The 27,300-nt window shown below is 41.9% G+C and overlaps 1 protein-coding gene across 1 annotated transcript in view; it reads right to left on the bottom strand.

The window, feature by feature from the left end:
- The window catches only part of syne2b (spectrin repeat containing, nuclear envelope 2b), a 154,724-nt gene that overhangs the window by 97,325 nt on the left and 30,099 nt on the right, over nucleotides 1–27,300 (bottom strand). Inside the window, exons 18-48 of the mRNA XM_041971377.1 lie at nucleotides 26,879–27,019; nucleotides 26,660–26,761; nucleotides 26,312–26,491; nucleotides 26,059–26,217; nucleotides 25,093–25,881; nucleotides 22,654–23,307; nucleotides 22,293–22,427; nucleotides 19,964–20,151; nucleotides 19,627–19,708; nucleotides 17,028–17,327; nucleotides 16,338–16,933; nucleotides 15,865–16,017; nucleotides 15,504–15,654; nucleotides 15,256–15,414; nucleotides 13,284–13,451; nucleotides 13,060–13,161; nucleotides 12,762–12,962; nucleotides 12,480–12,687; nucleotides 11,655–11,767; nucleotides 11,369–11,571; nucleotides 11,065–11,172; nucleotides 10,633–10,912; nucleotides 9,984–10,313; nucleotides 9,558–9,887; nucleotides 7,100–7,399; nucleotides 6,788–7,015; nucleotides 3,290–3,616; nucleotides 2,820–3,164; nucleotides 2,512–2,690; nucleotides 1,276–1,492; nucleotides 962–1,060 (exon numbers count right to left, since the gene is read on the bottom strand). Of these exons, the coding sequence (XP_041827311.1) occupies nucleotides 962–1,060; nucleotides 1,276–1,492; nucleotides 2,512–2,690; nucleotides 2,820–3,164; nucleotides 3,290–3,616; nucleotides 6,788–7,015; nucleotides 7,100–7,399; nucleotides 9,558–9,887; nucleotides 9,984–10,313; nucleotides 10,633–10,912; nucleotides 11,065–11,172; nucleotides 11,369–11,571; nucleotides 11,655–11,767; nucleotides 12,480–12,687; nucleotides 12,762–12,962; nucleotides 13,060–13,161; nucleotides 13,284–13,451; nucleotides 15,256–15,414; nucleotides 15,504–15,654; nucleotides 15,865–16,017; nucleotides 16,338–16,933; nucleotides 17,028–17,327; nucleotides 19,627–19,708; nucleotides 19,964–20,151; nucleotides 22,293–22,427; nucleotides 22,654–23,307; nucleotides 25,093–25,881; nucleotides 26,059–26,217; nucleotides 26,312–26,491; nucleotides 26,660–26,761; nucleotides 26,879–27,019 (7,527 nt within the window). The remainder of the gene's footprint in view (nucleotides 1–961; nucleotides 1,061–1,275; nucleotides 1,493–2,511; nucleotides 2,691–2,819; nucleotides 3,165–3,289; nucleotides 3,617–6,787; nucleotides 7,016–7,099; nucleotides 7,400–9,557; nucleotides 9,888–9,983; nucleotides 10,314–10,632; nucleotides 10,913–11,064; nucleotides 11,173–11,368; nucleotides 11,572–11,654; nucleotides 11,768–12,479; nucleotides 12,688–12,761; nucleotides 12,963–13,059; nucleotides 13,162–13,283; nucleotides 13,452–15,255; nucleotides 15,415–15,503; nucleotides 15,655–15,864; nucleotides 16,018–16,337; nucleotides 16,934–17,027; nucleotides 17,328–19,626; nucleotides 19,709–19,963; nucleotides 20,152–22,292; nucleotides 22,428–22,653; nucleotides 23,308–25,092; nucleotides 25,882–26,058; nucleotides 26,218–26,311; nucleotides 26,492–26,659; nucleotides 26,762–26,878; nucleotides 27,020–27,300) is intronic.

The following is a 27,300-nucleotide window of genomic DNA, read 5'->3' as shown; positions in this document are numbered from 1 at the left end:
CATCAGTGCAGCATGCTCAAAGTTCTCTGGGAAATATAAGAATGACCTCACAGAGTCCCTTAAAGACAAAGTTCAGCACTTAAAGAAAATGTATAGTGCAACTTTTGAAGACGGACTTGGAGCTCTGGAGCTTCTTAATACCATTTACACAATGGAACTACAGAGCATTTATGGAGACCTGTGTGTCCTGCTGCGTATTTTCCAGCCTCTGCCTTTGACTGTGGCTGGAGGTGAGCAGGCCTTCAGTAAAATGAACATCCCCCAGGAAGGGCTCAACGGTTTGGCATTGCTCTCCATAGAGCATCAACTTCAAACATCATAGATTATTTTGCCAGAAGGAAAGTTTGCATGGGCATTTGGTGTTCAAGTCTAAACATGTCAAATCAGCTGTAGCATAATACACAACGGCAAATACTCCAGCAAATACGTCAAAAATTATTTCCTGCGATATGAAAAATGTATTTGGCACCAACAGCTTATGTGTAGTTTGTTTATGTTAATCATTACTGTCAATCCCTTCACTTGTCTTTTGCCGAGAGAGACATGAGGAGAGGAAAAGCACAGGGAAAAGACCGTCAGCTGGTCTGGTGTGGGGGATGCTTTCTTGGCCCACTTTGAGCCCCTTAGTACCACTGTGGCCTGGTTTAACCACCACAGCCTACCTGAGTATTGTTGCTGACCATGTCCATCCCTTTATGACCACAGTGGAGCATCTTCTGATGCTACTTCCAGCAGGATAATGCACCATGTCACAAAGCTCAGATCATCTCCACCTGCTTTCTAGAACATGACTGAGTTCACTGGACTCAATAAAATGTATTCACAGAAATTTTCTAGTTGAATTGAGGCAGTTCTGAAGGTAAAAGGGATCCAGCCCAGTAGACAGAAAGGTGGATAAAGGGGCCAGTGAGTGTGTGTAGTCAGTGATTTGTACATTGTTATTGCAGGATGCCAAACTCACAGTTAGCTCTCTCAGCAGAGCAGAGATGGCCTCCTGCTTTCCTGCCCATGACGGCTCTGTCCAACTTTGGTCCTGTGTAATTTCAAACAGCTCTGCAGCCTTGGCAAGAAAATGAAACACAGCACAAACATATTAGTTCTGATGTTACATCTGACATTGGTGCAATTTTAACAATTAGTCTTACTGAATTTATTTTAATTTTTTTTTTTTTTTTTTTTTTAAAGTGCGAGAGAAGTAACACAGCTGCTACATCCAACCTCAAACATGGCAGAGGTCTGAAATGTCTGTAGCTGGTTGGTCTTTTCTGTCTTTACCTGAGTGCGGACCTCTGAGACAACCAGAGCCAAGGCTGTGCTTTGATCCCGGAGGGTCCGTGCTTGTTCCACAGCCTGCCTTCTCTCCCCGAGGCCTGGCCAGGGGAAGACATGTGGGAGGCTGGACGTCTGCTTCTGGAGCCCAACCAAACGGGCTTCAGCTTGATCTCGCTTGTAGTAACAGGAAACAAGACGCTCCACAACACCCTGCAGTTGTCTAATAGGTGACGGATGGCAGAAAACAGAAAATCCGACATTAAAATCAGATTTAACCTTTAAAACCTTTAACCTTTAAAAAAGACAGTATTTTGGGGTTTTTTTCCACCTGTCTTTTTTAGCGTAAAAATGCACGTAGAAGCTCAACGCTTTCAATCTTAGGCAACACCCAGACATTTTGACACTACTGAGCCAAATCCAGGCTACTTTTGGCACTTCTGGCTCAGTTATGGCCCTGGCAAGTGTGTTGTGGGCTACATGTGGTCCAGATTTCATTAGCTGGCCTAAACTTGGGTTACGGCAAGTGTGAGGTTTTTTCAGGCCGGCAGATGTGAGGAGCCGGCCTTGAAGTGCATGTTGTTTGAGTTATTGCAGATTCACTGGCTACAGCTATCTAACCACTGCAATGACACATCTGCGTAAGGTTTACTGATTATGGTCCCATTATTTTTGCTCTGTGTGTAATCAAAAATAAGTACAAAGGAAAATCAAACAGTAATGAAGAGGCCCAGATAGCAAAAAATATTTGGCCCAAATGCGGCCCAGATCTGCAGTTTTGGTTTGGCCCATATTTGGCCTTGACAGATGGCGTTGAGGCAATCTGAAACTCAGCCACATCACCACCTGATGCGGTCCACATCTGAACTGTTCTCCTGGGCCATATTTGGCATTGTTGAGTTTTTCAAGTTGTCTGTCACATGCACATACCAGATGGCGGTGAAATGCAGTTGTACCTGAATCAGAGGCTGTGCACAACCATTTATCACCAGTATAAAACAGTGCAAGTTAAAGTGACAGGATTTGTAGTTTAGTTATTAGTCATTATTAATAAGTGATCATAATTTATCCTACAGAGTTACACACTGCTGTTCCTGAGAAATTGTTGATAATTGAAGTGATAGAGCTCAGGGCAATTTGAGTGTAAGGGTTAAAGCAGCCGGAGAGGAAAGAAATGACTCACAAACTGAGGCAGTGTAACGTTTATGTTCCGGAAAAGCTTGTAAATTAAGTTGTATGTACCTCTGTGTTTCCTCAGCAGCCTGAACAACTGTCCTCCACTGTGTCTCTGTGTGTCTGACCATCTGCTCAACTTCAGCTATCTTGTCATGTTCCAGATCTTTTTGGCCACAGAGACTCTGCGCGCTTTTCTTCAGCTCCGTCACTTGGGCATCACCGTTTGTTCCTGAGCTTAAGATGGCCTAAATGGAAAGTTAGATATAAACAGCATTCATTCATCTGTATGAGAGAGGATTCGGTTGTTTTTATTCAGCAGCTATAAGACAAAACTGTGCTCTGAATTAAATTTCCACACTTTATTTATATATTACCTGTGCAGTGTTCAGTCTTTCTTCGATCTCAGTCTTGCTGCCAAGAGTGCCACCCTGCAGGGACTGTGCTTGTTTCTGCAGGCCTTCCACCCAAGTCCTGGTGCTCCCAGCATGGGTCCAGAAGGCCTCCAGCTCCCTGGACAGCGAGTACCGGACCTCAGCTTCCTTCGAAGTGTTTTCAGCAGTCTGCAGGACCATCTTCCAATGCTCCTCTAAGTCTCGTACTGTCTGCTCAGCCTCGTGTCTTGTGTGCTCCTCCAAGTCCTGCTGGTCGGACAGACCCTGGCTCTGTCGTCTCAGTTCTGTCAGCTTGGAGTCTCCTTCAGGCTTACAGCTCAGGATGTTCTGATGATTTAATACATTTAAATCACAGTTTTTCTCACAATTCTCTTTCAAATTAGAATAAAATAAAACTTTCTTGCTGTTTTCGCTTGTATGTCTTTGGCTAACTTGTTTCTGTTCAGACTGACCTGTGCAGTGTTTATGGCCTGTTCTGGATCAGTCTGACAGTCCAGATAAACAAGCCTTTTCCGCTTCTCTTCCAGCCAGGCTTTGGTGTTTTCCATCAAAGCTTCAAAGTCCCTCAGCTGACCATCCAGAGCACTCTGTCTTTCAGCTTGGCAAAAGGCTTCTTTAGCATCTTGCAGGACCCTCAACCACTGCTCTACTGTGTCTCTTACTGTTCGCTGCACCTCTTCTTTTTTGTTTCCCTCAAGGTCCTGGACACACAGACTCTCACCCTGTCTCCTGAGCTTCTGAATCCTTGAGTCTCCTTCAGGCCTTGAGCTCATAACAGCCTGGACATTAAATAAAGGAGGTCAAAATCTATCCAAAAGATGGTCCCAAGCTACTTATTCACAGATCGTTGTGGACAATGATTTGAAACACGGACCCAACATTGAATACAAATCTCCTTAACAGCTTGTAGGCAGAAGAAACCCACAACAAACCAGATATCCTACAAGCAACCGTCACATTAGACTATTCAAATGACAACATAGGCTCAGATGCATGGTTCATACAACAGACAGTGACTGTGTCCAGTCGTCGAGAGCCACAATCCTACAGGTTTTAAATGTCTCTGTGATCCAACACATCTGATTCAAATAAAATGCTCTCTTCAACAGCTTGTTGTCAAGTTCTGCCAAGCAGGCTGATCCATCTATGTGATTCAGGTGTGCTGCAGTAGGAAATATTCAAAACCTGCAGGACATAGACCCGTGAGGACTGATTTGGACACACCTGTAGCCAACCTTTTCAAAACTGTTAGCTACTCCTGCACAATTTTAGTTTCTTGCTTCCTCGATTTAAAGGTACAGCATGTTATAAAATCAAAGGTCAATGACAGAAAAATTGTAAGTAATCAAAAACTGTTTCTTTGGTATCAAATAACTTAATTAAAATAACTGTTATGTTTTTATTCTTTTAGAATGAGCCATTTATAGCTGCTTGCTGTGGGTCTACATACGTGGCAGCTGCCATGCTTGTGCCACAATTTCTACTATGGTGTCTCTGAATGGACAAACATCTCTGTGCGTGAAGTGAGAACCTCTGAGCTTTAAAACTGCAGTACTGGCTTTGTCTTAAGGGTGCTAGAGCGTAGTTTGGAATAAAGTAACGCCTTAAAAGAGCCGAAGAAGAAAACGGTACACACATACACAATGCAGAAGTAGCTACATGTAGTGCAGTTATCACTTACAGGTAAAATATCCATTCACGACTATGCTGTACCCATCTTTACCTCGAGATGTCAGTAATTCTCACACACTGAGCTTTTAGCTCTAGTTCAACCTGCTGTATGGAAATATCATGGAAATACATTTAGATAAATAAGGTTCATATTCAAGTTCTTGATGTAACTACATCTGAGTAAATCACAATAAAACAGAGAAATGTGAAATTTTGTCTACACCATGTTAATGATTCCATGCACACATTGATCAACTTCAGCTACTAAATCATTTCTGAACAATAATGTTCGACCTAAAATACACTTTCAGTCTAGTTTTGTGAACATCAAGGTCTAAACTTTGAGCAACAGTTAAAAAACAACACCATTGTTCTATTTTAGCATTTTTATAGTAGATGTTTATCTCTAGAATCTAAGCTGTAATGGTTGAAGATTTGTAAATAAATTATATTTAGCGTTCTTGTATTATGTTGTGTGTTCTGTAATTTATCTTCCTGAGATTGTACATTTTTACAAGTTGAAGTTTAAATACAAAAACAAGCTAAATCTTCACCACAAAGTAGTTTATAACAGTTTCAAGATTTTGTTATGCTCAGCATTTTTAAAAAACACCCTTTTTCTCTCGTTCTTTCTCAGCAAAATGCTGCCTTGAACCCACGGACAGGTTCAGTTACATCAGGTCTGACCTCTGCAACACATGCTAATGAACAGAACTTGAACCAGCTGTGAAGATAATTGATTGGAGACAACTACCAAAGAATAAAAACGGTGGGCCTTACTGCTGTTTTATTCCTGGCTTACCTGTGCTGCATGCAGTCTGTCCTCAGGTCTGGTTTGGTTTCCCAGAGACTCCAGTTGTTGTTGAAGATCTCCAAGCCAGCGATCAGTATCCTGATGATGGGTATGAAATTCTCCCAGCTATGAAGACAAAGATGCTCCTATTGGCTAGATGTCCTTCATCAGGTAAAGAAAGGACCCATTTTGTTTGTCTTTATTTATAGGAGAGGTTAACGCCAGCAGATCAAAAGATCTACTTGTCCTGAATTCATAAAGGTTGAACGTGTGCAGCAAAGGGGAAATAAATCCTTTTCCAAGCCATTCCAAACAAGGAAGAAGTGAACATGAGGTCCACGAGCCAAAACCGGCCCATAAGAGGATACAATATGACCCGTGGGTTGAAAGTGGTAAATAGAAAAATGGCATGAAAGATATTAACTGCAAATTTTAATAAAAGTAACTCCAAATTTGTCCATGTGAGTTGTGTGTTAATGTTAAAAATGTGTTTCATTTTTTATGTTTAAACATAATAAATTCACAAGGCATGGGGAAAACCTTTATCTCTTCTATTTATTTCTTACTGAATAGATGTGACTTCAGTTTGTATTATGAAATGAGTCATTTCAGGTGGTCAGGATTACGGCACACATGTGGAAATGTACACGTATGTACATTTAAAATAACTTCATAATGGGATGTAATCATGATATGAAATCATGTTTTTTCAGTTGAAAAAGTAAATATAAATAATAAAGTGCAGGTACATAACTGGAGTATTAAATACATATATCCTTTCTGTTAGCTGCCTTTTATCAAAACACTAACTTTTATTTCTTGCAATTTATCTATTTTATTTTAGCTTTTTTTCTGTTTTTCTTTTGTTTCTTTTATTTCTTTTTAAAGTTTGTTTTGAATGCACTTTTTATTGCTTCCTGCACCCCGCTGCAATGCTCATAATATTTTATATAAAGCACTTTGAATTGCCTTGTACATGAAATATGCTATACAAATAAACCTTCCTTGCAATAGATTTACAAAAGTTGACATATAAAAATACATTTCTATAAATTAAAACATCCATCCATTTTCAATAGCGCTTAGTCCAAGTCAGGGTTAAAAATAAATAGATTTATAAATATTATATACACGGTGGTGTGGTGGTTACCACCACAGCAAGAAGGTTGCTGGTTCGAGCCTCGGCTGGGGGGGGAGGTTCAAACAGCGGCCTTTCTGTGTGGAGTGTACATGTTCTCCCCGTGTATGCGTGGGTTCTCTCCAGGTACTCCAGCTTCCTCCCACCATCCAAAAACTTGCTTGTTAGGTTAACTGGTGACTAAATTTGAGATCAAACTGCGCTGTACGAGCTGAAATGAGTTTCACACCCCTAGTGTATAAGGTCAAGAGGACCTTTAACGCCACTATGTCTCAGAGCTCCTTTAACTACATTTATGCCTCTCTGGTGAATTCTAATGAGGCCACATTATTTCAGAAGTTCTCTCACCTCCAACGCTCTCCTCTCAGCCTCCTCAGCAATCTGAGCTGCTGCTGCAGCTTTAAGCTGTTTGGCAGCCTGCAGCACCGTCCTCCACTGCTCCTCTGTGTCTTTAACTGTCTGCTGGACCTGGACTTTCCTGCCCTCATCAGCATCTGGATGGTCACACAAAGTCTGGCCTCGTCTCCTTAGGTTGTTCACTTTAACATCACCTTCTGGTCTGGAGGTCAAAATGATCTTCAAATGCAAGAAAAGTGGTAATGTTAAACAAAAGTGGCAAATAAAAAGGGAACATTACAACAGTCATCATGTTTAACATACCTGAGCCGCTTGGCTTTTCTCTTCAGGTGAGGTGTAGCTTCCCACAGACTGCAGCTTCTGTTGTTTGTCTCTGATCCAGAACTCAGTGTTTTTACTCTGAGTGTCAAAGTCATCTAAAAGACTTCTGAGTTCTGCTTGTCTGGCGGTCTGCAGAGCTGTTCTCCACTGCTGCTCTGTGGATTTTAGCAGCTGCTCCACCTCCAGCTTCCTGCTCTCCTCCAGGTGCTCACACAGACTTTCACATTGTCTCTTCAGCTCACAAAGCTTAGACTCTCCTTCTGGTTCAGAAGTCATGACAGCCTGACGATGAGGACAGAGAAACAGTGAGGTGGGAACTTACTGTTGATTCTCTCCTATCTATGCTTTGTAAGATACAGTGTTTTGTGATTTAGAGGTGTATGTGTGTATGCATGCTCACAGCTGTGTGGCTGCTTCGTTGAATGTATGTGTGTATGCGTGATGTTGCTGTGTATCGCTACAAGCTACATAATGCAGCGTCTGAGTTTCTGAAGATTACATGTGGGGTGCCGCAGGGGTCTGTACTTGGGCCATAGTTGTTGTTGTTGTTGTTTATAAATTATTTATGTTTGGTTTCTAATTTACTAAAATGCATCTTATATGCAGACGATACAACCTTTTATCTTGTAGTAGGGACAGTCTAAAGCAGCGTCTGGAAATTGAATTTCAGATAGTTAAAAAGTGATTTGATGCCAACAAATTATCTCTCCATCTTGGAAAAACTAAATGCATTCTATTTGGAGTTTGTATAACAAATAATAATTGAACAAGCTAAATAAATGGCATTGCCATAGAAACTGTTCTTGAAGCCAAATCATCTTAGATCTTAGATGTTATTGTTGATAATAAACCAAACTGAAAAAGTCATAACTATGTCAAATATAAAATGTCTAAAACTATTGCATTACTGAATAAAACTAAAGACCTTTTATGTAAAAACTCATTGTTCATATTATATCATTCATTATTTGTACCATATATGACATACACTGTTGAGTTATGGGGAAATACTTGTAAAAGTAATACAAATTCAATAGTTTTATTACAAAAGAAAGTCATTAGAGTATTAACTAATAAACCTGCCCTTGAAACAACAAATCCATTATTTGTTAAATTATGCATAATGAAATTTAATTAATTAGTAGATTATAAATTAATTTAAATTATGTACAAAGCTAAAAACAAACAATTACCTTCCAAAATCCTGAATCTATTCAGGATGAGAGAAAAAAAATATGATCTGAGAAGTTATTTAATTTTTGAAAAACCCCAAAGTACAATAAATGTCACTGTTTCTGTTACAAGTGTAAAACTCTGGAATGATTGTCCTGAAAACATAAAAAATTCTGATTCCTTGAAAGCATTTATTTTTTATTTAAAAAGATGTATAGTAAGTATAAAACTGTTCTTAACACTGATGCACGAGACACCTCGAGAGGTCATAAAATTGACTTTGGCTTAAATTTTACTTATTTTCTTGTAGTTATATATTTCATTAAAATTTTGCTTTATGTGTTCATCTTTTTCTGTTGTTAAAATGGGTAGGTGTTATATACGCCTTTGCTTCTGCCTATACCCCTTTTGGTTTATTTGGTTTATCTAGTTTATTTATACTTTTTACTTTTGTTTACATTATGTTTGTATTTGTCTCCATTGGAGGAACCAATTAACAGATCAATACAGCCCATATGATTTATATGGGAGTGTGTGATTCCAACGTGACACACAGAACTGAAGCTCATCATTAGCATCGCTATGACAACAGTGTCTTTTCTCTCCTCACAGAAACAGTCAGAAGTCGTGTCAAAGGCGCCCTCAAACAAACACTGATGGTTAAAAAACAAGAGGTTGTTTAAAACAATTGAAACTGTGAGCAGGACATTATGTTGCACCCTAGAGTTAAGTCTCCAATGGAAATGCCTAAAACTGAATAAAATGTAACCAGAAAAGATTCCAGACCTTTTGTGACCTGTTTAAACTTTGAGTGGCATTTCTACACGGAAGACCTCCCAAGTTATACAGCTCCAAAGTGAGCTTCATTTTTTATTTGTTTGTTTGTTTGTTTGTTTGTTTTCATTATTATTATCAATTTCAGAAAAAACTGTCATTTTTATAGAAGAATGACTTTCTACCAAAACTCCTAATCGAGGCAAATATTTTGATGTATTTTTGTTTGAGTTTTCTCAAAACTGCCTGACAAGTTATGAAGTGGAATAATAAGAAGATTAAGTGCTTAATGTCTTCAGTATTAGCACCCAAAAATATCAACTCTGATCCCAGAAAATATTGTGCAAACTGACTCAGTTTTATCATAAGCTCTAAAATGGAGAGACGAATTTATGGTGATTTTGAAAAAGGAAATATTTGTACTAAGTTGTGCTTTATTGTCCCTCAACAGAAACTTTTCCAACCTGAGATCTGTCCTGCCGACTGAACTCACCTGTGCAACCTGCAGCCTCTCTTCAAACTGCATGTGACTACCAAGGACCAACAGTTTTTGCTTCTGCTCTCTGATCCAAGACTGGACTGTTTCATTTTGGTTTTTGAAAGCAACAAAGTCCCTCTCTGAAGCAGCTTCCATCTCAGCCTGGTTGAGAGCCTCCTCTGCAGCCTGTAAGACTTTCCACCACTGCTCCTCTGTGTGTTTGCCTGCATCGTGAATTTCCTGCCTTCTGCTGGTGTCCAAGCCCTGCTTGTCACACAGACTCTGGCATTGCTGCCTCAGATCCTGGAGCCTTGACTCCCCTTGAAACCTGGAGCTCAGAACAGCCTGAAGGGAACAAACGGCCCTTTAAAAGACCACTTCATCCTCAAAACAACTCACTACACACTCACCAAGTTGATCCACATGCACTTTTTAACTCACTTGTGCAACATTTATCTTTTCTTCAATTTGCATATGAACACCAAGAGATGTGAGGTTCTCATTCTGGTCTTTGATCCAGGATAGAAAACTTTTTTTGTGGGACTGGAAAGCTTGAAGGTCTTTATCTAACAGTGCTTGTGTATCTGCCTTATTGAGAGCCTCCTCAGCCGTCTGAAGGGCAGTCCTCCACTCATTTTCTGTATCTCTGACAAACAGCTGAGCTTCTGGTTTCCTGCTCTCCTCTAAGTCTTCCTGCTCACACAGACTTTCCATTTGTCTTCTCAGGTCCTTCACTTTAGAGTCTCCCTCAGGTTTGGAGTTTAGAATAGCCTGGTAAAAAAAAAGATTTAAGCCACGTTTGGATTAAAGCCCCATGGAGGATTTTTTCAACCCAACCTTGCAGGTTTTCTCACCATTACCACCAGATTCTGTCCTCAAGAACAAATAATCTGCAAATATAAATGCATGAGCAGCAAACTCTATGAGTAACGGATTAAATCGGAGTAAACATGGGCACCCTTTAAGTCCAAACGTTGTTTAGTACCAATATGTTTCATCATTTCCCCCACATTTACTGTAACAATGTGACCTCAGTAAAGCCAGTCTTTTGGTCTTTGGATTAGGTCAGGTTTAAACTTGCCCCACCTACCATTGCTCTGCTCTTCATCTCCTCCATCTCGATGTCTCTGCCAGAAGACGTGAGTGGTTCTGAGAGGTCCCAGATCCAGGTCCTGGTGCTCTCAACCTGGGTTTTAAACCTGTGGAACTCTTCCTCCAAGGCACTTTGAGCCTCGGCCTGTTTCTGCAGTTTAGCCTCCAGGTTTCGGTGGCGTTGAATTAGGTTGTCTCCATCCTTCAGAAGGGTGTCTGCTCTGACGCCTTGTCGGCGTACCGATGCTAGGAGCTCGCTGAGGGTCTCAGCTCTACTGCTAGCATGAAAGATATTGAGAACATACAGGACAAGAAGAAAAGACAAACCATCACCATGTGGTGAATCTGTATTGCTCTATGCATAAACTTTTTTCATTTTTGTTTAATCTAAATACATGAATAAGAACATTTTATGAATACTTAACGTTACCTCTCATGCTGAAGATCTTGGAGAAGTTGTTTCACATTTTCTGACACCGCAGACTGTTTTTCTTTGCTCTGAAGCCACTCACACAAGCTATCATGCTGCTTCTGCAGACTAGACAAAAATCATTTCTGGATATGATGATGCTGAACATTTCTTTACAGTTTGTCACAATAATCCAATAAAGTTCATAGTGTCTGTAATTCTCAATGGCTGATTTAGTTCTTATCTCATCAGACACTTAGTTTTATCATGACACTGTGACAATGTTGATCAGACTACATGTAGAGGAAATCAAAGAGGTGATTACCAGTTCAAGTCATCGAGGAGTGACTCCATCTGCTTCTGCCTGTTGTGGCAGTGTGCTCTGAATGTGGCCACCTCCTCCTGCTGCTCCTTCAGCCAGCTGGTGAGCTCAGAGAGCCGCTGGGGAGGAAACTGCTGGCTGCCTCTCTCCAGCTGCTCTTTCAGTTGATCCAGACGTCTCTCTGTATCCTTGGCCTTTAAGAAACCCTGATGGACATGGGCAAAGGCATGAGAACTCATCAATCATCCAGCAGTTGAAACCACATCTATCACTTTCTTTTTCTTCTTACATTTAATCTTTGCACGGAGGTTTCCACATCTGCTCTGCTCTCAGGGTTCTCAAAGCACTCGTTGACTAAAAGCTGTAGATCCTGGAACCATTCCTCAAATGACTGCTTTTCATCTGGGGAGGAGGGAAGAAGCATGATTGAACAACAGAGTAATAATAATCCTAGAAGCTCTCAGAGAGCACAGACCTCCACCAAGCCATAGGGTCACTCACCTGAGAAAAACCACAAAAGGCCCAACAGCCCACAGTAACCCCTATATTTTTAGCCTTCTGGATCACCAGTCAAGAAATGATCTGGGTCAAAAAATGTCAGATTATGACATTTACCATGATCCCTATCTCGTAAATAATCCAGACGGTGATCTAGATCACCCTCAAAGTCTGATCAGTTGTTTCTTTTTGTTCCATTTCGTAGATTTCCTGAAAATTTCATCAACACCCTGTGACATGCCACGCTGTGAAAGACCACCCCCTCCTTTACATAATGGGGCCCCACCAAATAAATCAAACTGAAAATCACAAGGAAAAGTAAATAACTAGGAATATTAACACAAAGTTAAATTAAAACAGTTTGAAATGACAAATAAAAGAAATTCATGTTTAATCAGTTTCTTAATGTAAAAATTATTAAAAAAAAAATTCTGTATAATTTATTGACATATGAATTTATTTATTGAGCCATTTTTATATTTCTGCATTTATTTTAAATCTTATCAGTTTCAGCCCTTCGCTGTTTAGTTTTAAATGCATGACTTTATTTTGCGCCATCAACTCTTTCACTGAATTTTTTTTTATCTCACATCTTTCCATCTACTGAAACTCTCACCATTGATAACCTTGAGCAAGCCTTTGTCCCTCTCCTCTCTCTTCAGGTGGATCATGTCTTTGGTTCTGGAGACGGCCTCTCTCAGCCGGCTGCAGTCAACAGACAGCTCCTCCAGCACCTGCGGACTGGCCACGCTGGAAACCAGAGTCACCTCCTTCAGCACAGCCTCTGCCTGCTCTTCTTGAGACTCCAAGTCATCCCACAGATCCTGACATGACAAGAAGTGTATTAGTATCAAATGAAGAAGTACCATACTATATTTTTGTGAGATAGACCGGTCACCTGGATCTGGGCTTCAAGTTTTGGCTCTGAAGCATCGATCCCACTGAGACAACACTGGATGTTCTCTATGGCTGTTTGGCACTCTTCTATCTTCTCAGATAGATGTTTCCTCACAGCTACCAGCTCCTCAAACACATCTGTGCAGTCAGTAAACAGCTCCTTCACCTGCTCCATTCTCTTCCTCAGCTGAGTCTCCATCACCTTAAAGGAAGAGATTAATGAAAAGGGAAGAAATGAGGTATCTCAGCAGTTCTAACATGTTAAAAAGGACAAAAAACAGGCTAAAGTGTCAACTTACCTGCAGCTCCAAAGGAGCCTCTTGACTCTGCAGCATCTCCTGGATCTCCATAGATTTCTTGTGAAAATGTGCAATATTCTCTTCATTGGTATGAATCTCATCCTACAAATCAGAATATCTGTTGGGGCTTGTTTTTGGATAAAATGTAAAAATGACTGAACGTGTTGAGAGTAAGCAGCTGCTTATTAAGTCGTGTGATTTTCCCTTTAATGTTTACATCTTACCCTCATGGCGAGCACTTCTTGTTCGTTGTTAAAAGGATGGCTCTCTGCAAACAGGGCAAGCTTGGCTCCAGCCCAGCTGTCCACTTCTCCTCCCAGCATCAGCTGCTTCTCCCACAGCTCCAGCCCCACTCGTAGGTTATCCATGTAGGCATCTGTCTTCTCTGTTACCTGCAAGACCAACAGAAATCGTCAAATAACAAGTTAGCATTCCAGCAAACTGGTGTAGTTCAGAGGAATTCCCCTTTTTATGGAGGGTGACCTAACATCCTCTTTTACATCCGACTGGAATTTCAGCATTGTTTGGGATTTTGCTCTATTTCAGCCTCGAACATGTTTACATTGGATTTGCATTGCGTTTCACTCCCCACACTCGCTTATAATTGTCATCCACTCTGTCAGACATCGAGCGACAGGATGGGGAGGGGGGAGCTGCAGAGCAGAGGCCAGAGTAATCTGGTAATGACATCACCTACTCTGGACTGCTCGGAATTACGAGACAACTCGAATACACCATAACTTTGTGTTTTTGCAAAACTGCGGAGAAAGGGATTCTGCCTCCGCATACAGTCCCGGATGGGCTCTGCACCTACTGGGGATGAGACAGGTTTCAGCTCCATCACTTTCTCCACAGTTTTGCACAAACAGCTTAATAAGGCAAGGCAAATTTATTTGTATAGCACATTTCATGTACAAGACAATTCAAAGTGCTTTACATAAAACATTTCAGCAGGGTGCAGAAAGCAATAATAAAGGAAATAAAACAGATAAAATGCAAGAAATAAAATTTCAGTGTGGGGAAAGGCAATAAAATAATAAATTACATTAAAATGATTAAAAGCAAGATAAGTTAAAAAAAAAAAAAGTTACCGTGCAGATTTCATACATAGGCGCATGAGAAAAGAAATGTTTTTAACCTGGATTTAAAAATGTCTACATTTGGTGAAAGTTTAATCTCCACTGGCAGTTTGTTCCATTTGTTTGCAGCATAACAGCTAAATGCTGCTTCTCCATGTTTAGTCTGGACTCTGGTCTGGACTAGTTGACCAGAGTCTTTGGATCTAAGAGCTCTGCTAGGTTTATATTCTCTGAACATATCACAGATGTATTCTGGGCCTAAACCATTCTGGGATTTGTAAAAGATCAGAAGGGTTTTAAAATCTATTCTGTGACTGACTGGAAGCCAGTGTAAAGATTTTAAAACTGGTGTGATGTGTTCAGACCTCTTAGTCCTGGTTAAAACTCTAGCAGCAGCGTTTTGGATGAGCTGCAGATGTTTAATGCTCTTTTTAGGAAGTCCTGTTAAAAGACCATTACAGTAATCCAGCCTACTGGAGATGAATGCATGGATGAGTTTCTCCTGGTCTTTCTGGGAGACTAAACTTTTAATTCTGTTGATGTTTCTGAGCTGGTAAAAAGCTTCTTAGTGAAGCTTTGATGTGGCTGCTGAAAGTCAGATCTGAGTCTATCAACACTCCAAGGTTACGAACTTGGTCGGTGATTTTAAGAGCCCGAGTCTCCAGGTGTTTGCCAATGCTGACCCTCTTCTCTTTGCTACCAAACAGAATAATCTCAGTTTTGAGGTAGGGTTCATGTTTTGGATTGATGGCTTTGACGGCTTGAAAGAATCTGTTCAGTTGTTTTAGATCTGAGTGTCCAGTATCCAGTAAAGCTAGAAAATACAGAAGCATAAATGTAAATTCACGGGTGAGGTACAGAAAAAATTCCCATTTTCATCCGGGTGGTGATGCATGGGAAGCTCAGTGCATGACATGCAAAGCAGGGAAATGGAAGCTCACATCAGTTTCTTTTCTTTTTTTTTCTTTGTGTGTGTGTATATATATATATATATATATATATATATATATATATATACAAAGCAGGCCTTTTCATTCTGCAGTAGCCTTGAATGTGGACACATTTGTAGCTACCCCTCCCAAACCCCCCCTTATCTTTGGAGTAAATGGATTCATACATCGAGCCAGTTGTCCATCAGCGTGTCAGCCTCAGCTTCAAAGGCAGTCTCGTTGCATTCTGGAAACTTCTTCAGTTCAGACTGGAGCTGTTTGCAAACACCTCTCATCTCTTCTATCTGCTCACCGAGACCCCCCAGCTCTTCCTTAATATCACACACCTGCATAAATGTACATGTGTTAATAGAGAGAGCACATCTAAATTACATTTTAAATGTTTGAGACATGCAACAGCCAGTTTAGGACTCACCTTTGTCATGCTTCTCTGCAAGTTGTCTTTGCCCATATATGAGGCCTGATGGCTGACTGTCTGCTCTGCTTTCTGGATGGTGTTGCTCAGGTGACTGCGGCAGGTCTGGAACTTCTTCAGAAGCTCTAACAGAACATTGCACTGCTTCTTCCTGCAACAACAAAGAAGCTTTTAATCTGTATCCAAACCTTTAAAGGTTCCCTTTAGAACAAATGTAAGAGTATGGTGTTAGCCAGCTGGAAGTTTTATTTTAAAATCTTACAGTTTCAGCCAATTTGTACCACTGAGGTGGCCCTGCAGTTGCTTGTTTCTCAAGATTTTCAACTACTTAAATTGAACTTGGTTCTTGTGGCTACATTACCTGTCAGCAAAAGCTCTTTCAGTCTCTTTCCACTGAGCCTCCACCTCCTGAAGGACATTTTCTCCTCCCTGCTTCTCTTGCAGTTCACGGAGGCTCTCCAGGTCAAAGTGTTGAGCCTGCAGCTGGCCTTCCAAATCTGACAGCGCACGGAGCCTGGAAAAAGCAAGATCATTTAAATATCATTGGGGAAGTAATTTCAATAATGCACTGAAATAGTTATTGTGTTCATAGTATACATTAACTCAAATCAGTTTATAGTCATTTTATTATAAAGTCATCTTGCAGGTGAAATTGAGGAAAAGAAAAGCTGTTTTGGAAAAAAATTAATGCTGTAAAAAAAAAAAAGACACAATGCATGTAAATAGCATGGAAAAGCTGTAAAAAGCTCTTGAAACAGTTTCTTCTCTGAGATGCATGGACTATCAAGATTGACAAAACGGTACTAGAAGCACTAATGAACCACCATCACACACCTGTGTTGGACAGCAGGCATGGTGGGCTCTTTCAGGCCTTGCTCTTCAATCGTATCCTGCAGCTTCTTCAGCTCCCCCAACATTGTCCTTTTCCTCAGACCCAAGGATTTGGTTTGAGTCTCTTTCTGAAGGCCTTTCTGCTGGCCGGCCAGCCCACTGTCAGCCTCCTCCAGTCTTCTCAGCAGAGAGGTCACCATGTCGAGGCAGGAGGCAGGGACACCATCCCTGGTGACCGTAAGCCTTGCTCCCTGGAGGAGCAGATCCAACTGAGGTGCCTTCTCCTTCAAACTGTCAATACTCTGCTTGATCAGAGCCAACTTGGAGCGACAGTCCTGCAGTACTACAGAGTCACTGCAGGGGGCGCCTTGGACACCTGAAATGTCTTCATCCACAGTGCGCAGGGACATTAGGAATCTGTCCAGGGCGCGGGCGGCTGCTTCGCTCTTCCGGACCTGCTGTCTAAGTTGATCAAGGCTTGCTTTGTGAGTCTCAACCTCCCGGGTTAGGGGGAAGCGTTCTCTAGGGTCCAGATCACTAGATTCAGGGTCCAATCTGGCCAGCTGGTCCAGCTCACTTTGAATGTTGTCATCCAGTTCCTTTAACAGAGTAAGACACAGTGTAGTGTGCAAATAAGGAACTCCAATAAATCTGATTTCAACAAAAGAAAGAAGTGTATGGCTAACGTCAGACCTTAATATCCTTCAGGATGTTGGTGTTGGCCAGCGTGAAGCCAGTGATGTCTTTTGGCTGTCTCAGGTATCGGTCCAAGCGGTCGGTGAAGTCCACCATGTGGTTCTCTGTGGAGTCAATCTGTCTGAGAGCAGCACTCAGAGAGCTGCCTCTCCTCTGAAGGTTTGTCTGTTGGCTGCGCCACTGCTCCTGCAGCTCTGACCTCTCCTGCTCCACAAACATGTCCCTGTTCAACTGGGAACACTGGGAGCATTGGTTTGAAAACTCAGACCACAGCTGTTCACTCTCCTGCCTCAAGAACTGGAATAAAGAAACAATTTCAACTCAAAATTACTGGTGTTGGGATTAGGTTGGTTTTGTGCATAAAAATGCAAATATGCAACTAAACTCCAAACAATTTCCCCTCAATATTAAAAAATAAAAATTAAACCAATTATCCTCATCTGCTAAACATGAGAAACTTGTACCTGTATCTCTTGGAGCCGTGTATGCAGGCCTTTTAGAGAGACAGAGTCAGAAGGAACATCCTTGAAGCTCTGCTGATTTTTAGCCAGTTGGGCTTGTAGGGTCCTTTTACAATTTTCATATCTAAAGATTTTATGAATTACAACAAAAATAATTCAAATTAAATAGAGCAATCCCAAAATTACTTTTCAGAACAATTCTGAGAATATGAACGCTAACACTTCAACATTTATTCTACCTTTCAAAAACTTCCTTTTTGGGGAGTTCTTCCACTGATGTCTGTTTTTCTACCTCCCGTCTCTCATCAGTTGTGTGTGCTGTCACCTGGGAAAAACCACAACACCATAAAACAATTGGAATTTTAATGATGTGGGGTTCAGTTGTCCACAGTAGATATGAAAAGTTCAGCTTTAATCATGGAATATTCCTGACATTTACTCAGTTGCTGCTGCAACAGAAGCCCTGCTTCACAGAAAGCTTGCAAAGCATCTAAGGAATCTCATTGTTGAAAGATTTGAGTCAGAAGAAAGGTGTACAAACATTTCCAAAGCTTTGGATGAACCATGAAGCACGGTGAAGATGGCAATCAAAAACTAAAGAAAATATAAGACAACAGTGGCAGCACAATAAACTGAACATCACCCCCATAACTGATGACAAGTCTAAATAAAAACTGGTCAGGGAGGCTTTCAAGAAGTTTACAGCAACACTGAAGGAGCAGCAGAAGTTTCTGGAAGCTCCGGTTGTTTTCTACATGTGACATCAACCTGCTGCATCCTCCATATGTCTGCACTATTGAATAAGGTTGAAAAGGGAAGCCTTTTCTGACAAGAAAAGTTTGTCAAGCTGAGGGACTACACATCAGACATGGTGACCAGCAGCATGGGAGCAGCACAAGAAGTTGTCCTGTCCCACCTCTTCTTCACCCTGTGCACAGCCGACTGCCAGTACAACTTGGAGCTGTGTCATGTCCTGAATTTCTTGGATGTCACATTGATCGTCAGCTGTATCAGGGAGGAGCAGTAAGGTGAATGTGGTAGCTAGTGGAGGACTTTGTTGTGTGGTGCCAGTAGAACCAACTGCAGATAAACAAAATAAAGACCAAGGAGTTGGAACTGGACCTCCATAGGATGGAACCACCTACAAAGCCTGCTCTCATAGAGGAGGTGGAGGGGCTGTCATCTTACAAATACCTCGGTCTGCAGCTGGAAAACAAACCGGACTGGTCAGTGACCATCTCTACACGAAGGGGCAGACCAGGATGTATTTCCTGGAGATGCTGGTGGCTTTTAACCCCTGCAGAAAACTGCTGCAGATTTTTTTACCAGTCTCTGGTTGCCAGTGCTCTCTTCTATGGTGTGGTGTGCTGGGGAGGAATCACCAGGAACAAGGACTTAAACATATTGGACAGACTCTGCTGCACTACAGCACCACAGATAGTGCTATGGACAGCATATAAGACTGTCACATAACTGACAGACGTCACTTTAAATATTTATGTCACTTTTAATCTGTTGTTGTATGTAATTTTCTATTATACTTATTTTTTCCCTATTCCTATTTTTACCCCACCTGACGCCACTTTATTGCATTTTGCTTTATTTTTATTTTTGTTTATCTTATTTTATTTTTGGTGAAACACTGTTGAGTCCCTCCAAAGATCAGCACACCCAGAGTGAAGCATGGTGGTGGCAGTATCATGCTTTGGGGTTGCTTTTTCTTTAGCCAGAACTTGGATTTTAGTAAAGGAGAGATTTATAAGTTTTCAAATACCACTCACTTTTGGCCAATAACCTTCAGACATCTGCTAGAAAGCAGAAGCTGCAGAAGAATTTCAACATGACAATGATGCCAAGCACAAATCTAAATCTACCGAAGAACAGCTTCACCAAGCCAAGATGTTTCATGCTGATAGGCTCCTGCTCAAGAAGGCTGAAGGTTGGGATTATATCAAAAGATGCTCCAACACAGTTTTGCTTTGTTTAGATTTCATTTTCATCGTTAAAACCAGGAATTTTAACAGGGGTGTAAAAGCTTTTTTTATATTCACTGTATGCATTGACTATGTAAGTTATTTGTGAAAATGTGAATGGCTCCAAATGTTTTGTACATTCTCAAAGACAGCTTGTCATACCTCAGTTATAACCTGAGCTTTATCACTTGACTTTTTAGGTTCCTTGTGTGTGGTCAGATCCTCACTGAAGGCAAGCTGAATCCTATAAAAGAGAAATAATGACAAATTTTAACACAACACTATTATTTTTTATATTCGTCTTTAAATATTTTTTTTATTAAATTGATGAAGAACAATATATATTCTCATTTCCAAATGTTAGTCTTTGTGAAATGACTGAATGCTTTCTATTAGAAGAGGAAAAATAAAATCTGCTATTGACTAGTCAGTATAGTTAATTTTATTCCTGGTGCTGCACCAGAAATGAAACAAGACAGACGGATGACACAGGTTTCACCTTGCTTCGGTATGTGATGTGTCTTGGTCTCCACTGAACTGACGCTGGATGGCAGCCAGCCTCTTCTCACACTCCATCAGCTGGGTCTGGGCCAAGCGGTGAGCATCCTCAGGACTCAGAGTGTCACACAACTCTTTCAAGGCTTCCAGGTGCTGTCCTGCCTCTGCAAAGTCTGCTGAGAAGCAGGCCTAGTGGACGTCGATTTGACAGAATAAAAACAAGTAATGCAGTAATAATTTCAATGTGTTAGCTTCTTATTTTGCATCAAAAGAAATTACATTTTTGTACATTTTGCAACACACAAGCAGCCAACAGGTTTGAAAAGCATAAATGAAAGAGTACTGTGTTATCCTCTGTATGGCCCACATTCAAAACAGCGTTGTGCTGTAAACACACCCCTATAAAGATCAACAAACTTGAAAAAGCCAGAATTAAATATATCCCAATCACCAGGTACCACCAGGTTGGAGGCATACACAAACAAGAAGGAAGGAGGAGTTGATATAAGCAAAGCCGATAAACTAAGCTGCATACCCATCCAGATCAGCACACCTACAAAGAGTTTAGCTTCAGTAACAGAACTACCTTTGTCTGGTTTTCTAAGCAGGAGCTTAAGCACATCTCACACTTCAGGACTGCTGTATGAAAATCTTTCCTTGTTACTTCAAACTGTGATTGTTGCAAAAAGCCTGACATCTCAGCTTTCACAGCCTGGGAGATAACATACACACACGACACTGTAAAACATGGTACTCAATACAATATCTATATGAATGTTTTATAAACTTAGTACAAAAAGTAAGGAAATTTGTGTTTGAAAGGTGTTTCTTTGTACTAACAATGCTTTTTGGCAATAAATCTTATAAAGTTGGAAAACCTGTTGATTTCCCTTTTAAATGCGGCAGTGCAATGATGTGGAGCAGCATCTCCCTCAGTGGAAAATCCAGGCTGGGGCCAAACCCCATCCTCCAAGATGACAACGCTGGATCCCTTGGTACCAGAGTAACCAACACAACCACAATAGCTGACTGTTCACAGATGCTGGTTAAAGAATGGGATGCCATCCCACAGCAGTGTGTCACCGAGTTGGTGTCCAGCGTTAGAGGAGGTACCAGGCTCTTGTGGCTTTGTATGGTTCCTCCATATGCTACTGAGGTGCCTGTTTCTTAAATATGTAATCGTTAAACAGCCAACATCTTTGTTTGTTCAGACTTCAATCATCTAATATAATAAACGACACCAAACAAGAGTCAGTAGAGTCATTGACTAGTTTTTGTGGGTACAACCCACATACCCAGCTCTGTTGCACATCCCACAAATGCATTTTCCTTACAAATGTGACTCCACTTAAAAGGGAAATAAACAGACTTATTTACACCAAGAAGCATTGCAACTACAAAAAAAATAATAATAATCCACCAAACACTAATTTCCTTACATTTTTTTGCCAAATTTATTTGCATGTTTATTTGTTGACACTTTGGGCGCATTCACACCAAGATAGTGGGGGGGGTCACATTTGTTTGGGCAGGGAATGTTTAGTAACTCAACATTTGTCTTTGGTTTGGCTTGTTTTCAAAACTGCACTTTAATAACATGGACCAAGTCACATGGACAACATCACACAGTTACAGCAACTGCTCCCTCAAATGACTGACTAAGAAACAAAAAGCAGGAAGAAAATGAAAGTCCAGCTGACGGATGGCCAGGACTGAAATCAGCTCGTACTCTACACCAGTGATTCCTAACCCTGGTCCTCAAGGCCCAAACCTTCAGGTCTTCAATGTCTCCCTGCTGCAACACACCTGATTCAAATTCATGGCTCATTAGCAGACTTGGGCACAGCTTGTCAGAGAACCATTTAATTTGAATCAGGTGTGTTGTAGCAGGGAGACATTGAAGACCTGCAGGATAGTGGGCCATGAGGACCAGGGTTGGGAATCACTGCTCTACACCACAAGTTTTCACTTTGGTGATCAAACTTAATACAGTTTTCACAAGAAGCTGACCAGTATGAGCAAGAGAGGCAGTGAGATATCCGGCATGTTGCTCTACCACACACCCAATCACACGTTCTCTCTTTGGCTCACTCTATGGTCCATTTGCTTTCATATTGTCAGAGACCTACATCTAAGTTTTCTTGTAAGAGAACTGAGACCCAGAGTTTGGTTTTTTGTCTCTAAACTCCAACAAACCCTGCCAATAGACCAAACAGCACCAGTGTGAATGCACCCTTTGGCACTGTAAGAAAATACTATTTAAAATATTCCAATATTAGCAATTAAATATCCCCCATTTTTACCACAAAGCAATTCAGTTTATGTCCTACCTCCCACTGCGTCCTGACAGACTGGGAGAAGAACTCCATGTCTCTGAGCTGTGAGGGGGTACAAAAGGCCTCCATGCCCTTGGCTGCTCTCAAGAACCCCTCCAACAACTCTGGGTCCAGAGTCCCCAGAATCTCCTGGAGAGAAAAAGATGCTTTTAATTGCTGGATGGACTCTAAGCAAATTAGTTTATTAGTGTGACAGGTAAAGAGGAGAAGCAGTTCACCTGTTTTTGTAAGCTTTAGATAAAGCATTTCCTCTATGAAAGTATAGTGGTACACGTCTTTAACCTGTCACCACTTAGTTAGTCATTATATGTTATATGTTTAAAATACAAGAGTCATTACTAGTAATTACATTTACCTCTTTAACAGATGCCTGCTCAGCTGATAAGCGCTTATCTTTAAAGACAGTGATAGCTTCCATGATGTGTGCCTGCAGGCAGTACTTGGCCTCCTCAAAGCCATTCCTGGCCAGAGCTTGGGCTTTATTGTAGGCCTCTGTGTAGGCCTGGGGAGGTGCCTGGGCCAGGGTGGGAGGTTTGATGCAGAGCTCTGGTGACTCAGGCTGGATCTCAGGCAGCACTGTGACCTGAGAGAGGGCAGCAGTTGGGGGTTGTTGAGGTTTGGGTTGCAGAGGAGGTTGGGGGTGAGGTTTTGACTGTGGGAGAGGCTGAGGTCTGGCCTGTGGTGGTGATTGAGCCTTGGACTGCAGCGTTGTTTGAGCCCTTGGTTGTGATGGCGATTGAGCCTGCAGTTGGTTCTGTGCCTGAGACTGGATTGGTGACTGATCTTTAGGCTGAGTTGGTGGTGTAATTTCTGCCTGCACTTTGGGTTGCAGTGCTGGCTCAACCTCAGATTTGGTTGGTGACAGAACCATGGGTTGTTTGGGTACCTGGTGTTCAAGTAACTCAACCTCTGCTTGAGCGGACAACTCAAACACTGCTTGGGGTGGTAGCTGGGGCTGAGGTTTGGTCTGAGTTGCTGACTGAATCGTCGGTTGCATCTGGAGTTGGGACTGTATGGGTTGTGGAAGATCACCCTCAGGCTGCAGAGTCTTAGTTTGGGGCTTAACTTGTAGCACTGGCTGTGTTTGGATGTGTGTTTGGGATTGGGCCTGTAGACTTTGAAGTTGGGCCTGTGGATGGATTGGGTGTGTTGGGTGTGACTGGGGAGTTATTTGAGCTTGCAGCTGAGGATGAGTTTGGGGCTGATGCTGAACTGGTAAATATTGCTGGGACTGAGGCAGGTGATAAGGCTGGGATTGCAGATGTGGTGATGTCTGAACCCATGTCTGTTGCTGAACTTGGACTTGATCCGTCTGAACCATACTGTAAGCTCTTATCTGGGGGGTTTGTTGCATGGGACTTGGGGAGGTGATCTGGGGTTGTGTTGGAGCCCAGGGTTGGGTTGGTGCTTGAAAACACATTTGAGGCCGATATGATTGACCCATGTGAGAGTACCCATGGGGGCTGGTCTGAGGACCCTGCTGGGTCCACTGCTGGAAAGCCTGAGTTGTCGCATAGGTCTGAGAATGTGAAGCTTGACCAAAGTGCTGTGGATATGGTTGGGGAATGGGATGTCCTTGGTGGACAATAGCTTGACTTTGTGACTCTTGCTTTTCCGGCCACTGCTGGGGTGAAAACTGAGATGTGGAGTAACCTTGAGGATAAAGCTGAGGTTGAGCTGTAGCCTGGAGATGTTGGATAGACATTGGGGATGAGGCTCTTACTTGTGTCATAGCCTGCAGTTGACCCTGGGGATTAAGTCCTTGCTGAACTGGTGGCTGAGCATGAGTTCTAGAGTCAGTCATAGAATGACCTTGACGAAGAACTGAAGGTTGAACTTGGGTTTCATGGTGAGTTGGTGGCTGGACCTGACTTGGCCTGGTCAATGGTTGACCATGGGTTTGAAGACTAGCCTTTGGCTGAGGGGGAGTTTGGACCTGGCTTACTGCTTGGGCATGGGTTTGAGGGTAAGTCATGGACTGAACAGAGACTTGAGCTTGAGAATGGATTTGATGTTGGACCCTGGACTGAGGATGAATTTGATAATCAGCCATTGGCTGAGCATGGGTTTGGGCTTCTGGCGGACCGTGTGTTGGTGGCTTAGGTGAAGGGGGCCTGACAGGGGCCCAAGACTGTGGATGACTACGAAGCTGAATGTGGGATGGCAATGGAGGCTGGATGTGCCCTGGAAGTGGCGCTTGCATAGGGGAAGAGGGTCTGACTTGAGCCCATGCCTGAACTTGAGGAACAGTCTGGCCTTGTGGTTGCATGGATGTCTGAGGTCCAGCTGAAACTAATGTTCGGGACTGGAGATACTGTTCTGTCTGCGGCTGGGCCAATAACTGTGTTGTCACAGAGCTATGGACTATCTGACTTTCACTTACTCCTGTTTGTACCTTGGTCATTGCAATTGGGTGGGCATCTGTAGAGGAGTGGGGCATACTTGTGGACTGCACTTCCAGCTGGACCGCTGACTGAAGATTAGACCTGGTGTTAACTTGTGACTGATTTGGAACCTTTGTTTGTGTTTTAGGCTGAGTCTCAGTTAAAATCTTTGATTTTTTCTTGGTGTTTAAGTCTGCTTGTGCCTGTCTTACAGCCGAGTGTGTTTCTTTTTGCTGTGTTTTCTGCTGCTGTTGTGGTCTTTTTGGCTGCTGCTCTACAGTTTGAGGTTGTGGCTTCTGCTTTTTCTGTTCTTGCTGCTGTTGATGAGTCTGCTTGGCTGATTTTGTAGGTGCTTTAAGGTGTGCCTTACCAGCTGATGTCTGCTGTGAAGCAACCTGAGAAGTTCTCACCGTTTCTTTCTTTAACTGTGACTGAATCTGTTGAGCCTGAGCAGGATCCTGAGAAGAATCTTGTTCTGGATTTGCTGGAGCTTTCTGTTCCTTTAAAGTTGTTTTCTGAAGCCAGGGTCGGTTCTTCATAGCCTGCATCTTTCTGGTTTGGAGCTCTTGTGAACTCAAAGGTTTTTTCTTCAAAGCTGTTTTCTGTTGTGGAGTCTGCTCATGCAGCTCTGACATCTTTTTAACTTGTGTTTCAACTTGTGTAGTGGTAACTGCATGTTGCTGAACCTGATGCAGCTCCAACTGTTGCTGGTATGGCAGGGGTTGCATTGGCTTTAGCTCTTGTTCTTGTACATCTAGTAGTTTCTCATGCTCCAGAGACTTTTGTTTATGTACTTCATTTGTCGTGTGTATAGTAAGTCCTTGATGCACAAGCTCCTGTGAAATCAAACTTTGCTCCTGAATCTTCAGCTGTGTTTGTGAAGCAGTCTCTGGGAAAGTCTGAGTTTGGTCCTCTGGTGGTGACTTTGTGCCAGTCTGCATCGCAGGTTGCACTAGGAGTGGCACTGGGGGAGGTGTCATCCTTTCTTCTCTGTACTCCTGCACAACTATCTTCGGCACAAAAGTTTCATCACTGAGTTGTGTCTCAGGCTGTCGAGTTGGCTCCCTGATGTCTGACTCTATCAGATGTTGAGGTTTTGCTTTAGCCTGGATAAAGACCTTTGATGGAGGGCTGGCCTCTGGAGGGCTCCTGCTTCTGTCCCTTCTGGCTCCCAGGCTGCTTAGCATACCAATTGCCTCCTGGAATCGAAATCAAACACAGAAGAAAAACAGACTCATATTGCATTAATATTTCATATGCTGGTTTTCTTTTGGTTTTCTGCCTCCTTCCTTCATTTTTCGTGTCAGATCTCAAGCTCAGAACAAGCCAAATTCAACAGTAAGCTTACAAATACATAAATAAATAAATGAACTAGCCTGTGATTGAGCGACAGCAGCCCGTACTCTTTCCTGCATAGCAGAGGCATGGAGGTACTGGAGGGGGGAGTTCTTCTGACTTGTCATAATTATAACCTGCAAATCTTGCTCCTCTGTGACCACCTGACCCTCCAGCTGTAGACCACGGGATATGATGACCTGGAAAAATAAAAGACGTTGAATACTTAATCAAATGTTCCTTCATGAAAGGACATGAATCAGGGCAATCCCTCTGGTCTGTGCATCATCTTACCCTGGCTCTTGGGTCTTGGCCCTGGTGTTTTTGCTGTCGGTCAGTGGTCCTCAGCAGCTGGTAGAGCTCTCTCGCTTCAGCTTCCCAGTGCAGGAGTTCAGCTAGTCTACTGTCCAACCCAGACACACTGTGCTGCACCTCTGCACACAACTGCTCTGTCTCAAACAAGGTCTGCATTACCTGGTCATGATAAAAGATATGACACTGAACAGATGAACCAGTATGACATATTCTGTATTGTAAATGGAACTGCTGGTGGATATTTACTTAAAATTATATCAACAATTGACTTGAATCTTCATATGCATATGTGTAAATGAAATTTAAAATAAAATATATCATTCGTACTTCAGGTGTTGCAAGTTTCAATTTCAGTAACTGATCGGATGAGAATTCAGGAGACGGATCTAAAGCTTCCAGATCCACTTCCTTTATTTTCCTCATTATGAACTGAAGGACAGAAACCAAACATCCAATTCAAAAAAGAGATTTTAAGTAATTAAAAGGAAAATAAGCATCACATGGTGTTAAAGAACATTGAATCCCTGATTACTGTATTGGTCCAACCTGTAGTCTTTTCCTGTAGGTGCGTAGTGGACCTGCCATTGCCTCCAGAGGCTCTCTGAGAATCAGATTGGCCTCTCTGATCAAAGCTTGGAGGTCTTGTGCAGTGGTCTGAATATCTGCAATGGGCTCAGGTATGCTATCCTGGAAAAAAAAGCACATTGTGAGAAAGAGGTATTCACTGGTAACTGTTAGCAGTGAATACAATTTGATTGTTAATTACACTTGTTTTTAGTACATTAACACCAGAGCTAATATAATACAGCAATTCCTGTACACAGTCTCTACATATTTGCACAGGAAAGTGTTCACTGAGATTCTAACGACTGTCCAATGAGTAAATTAGCTTAACACTGTACAATAATGCATGCTTCAAAAAGGGCAATAAACCATTGAAAATATTATAAGCACCTTATATAACTGTT

Source organism: Melanotaenia boesemani, chromosome 20 (genome assembly GCF_017639745.1).
Source record: "Melanotaenia boesemani isolate fMelBoe1 chromosome 20, fMelBoe1.pri, whole genome shotgun sequence".
Lineage (NCBI taxonomy): Eukaryota > Metazoa > Chordata > Actinopteri > Atheriniformes > Melanotaeniidae > Melanotaenia > Melanotaenia boesemani.
The sequence above is the reverse complement of the archived record's forward strand: the minus strand, read 5'-3'. Positions and strand labels throughout refer to the sequence as shown.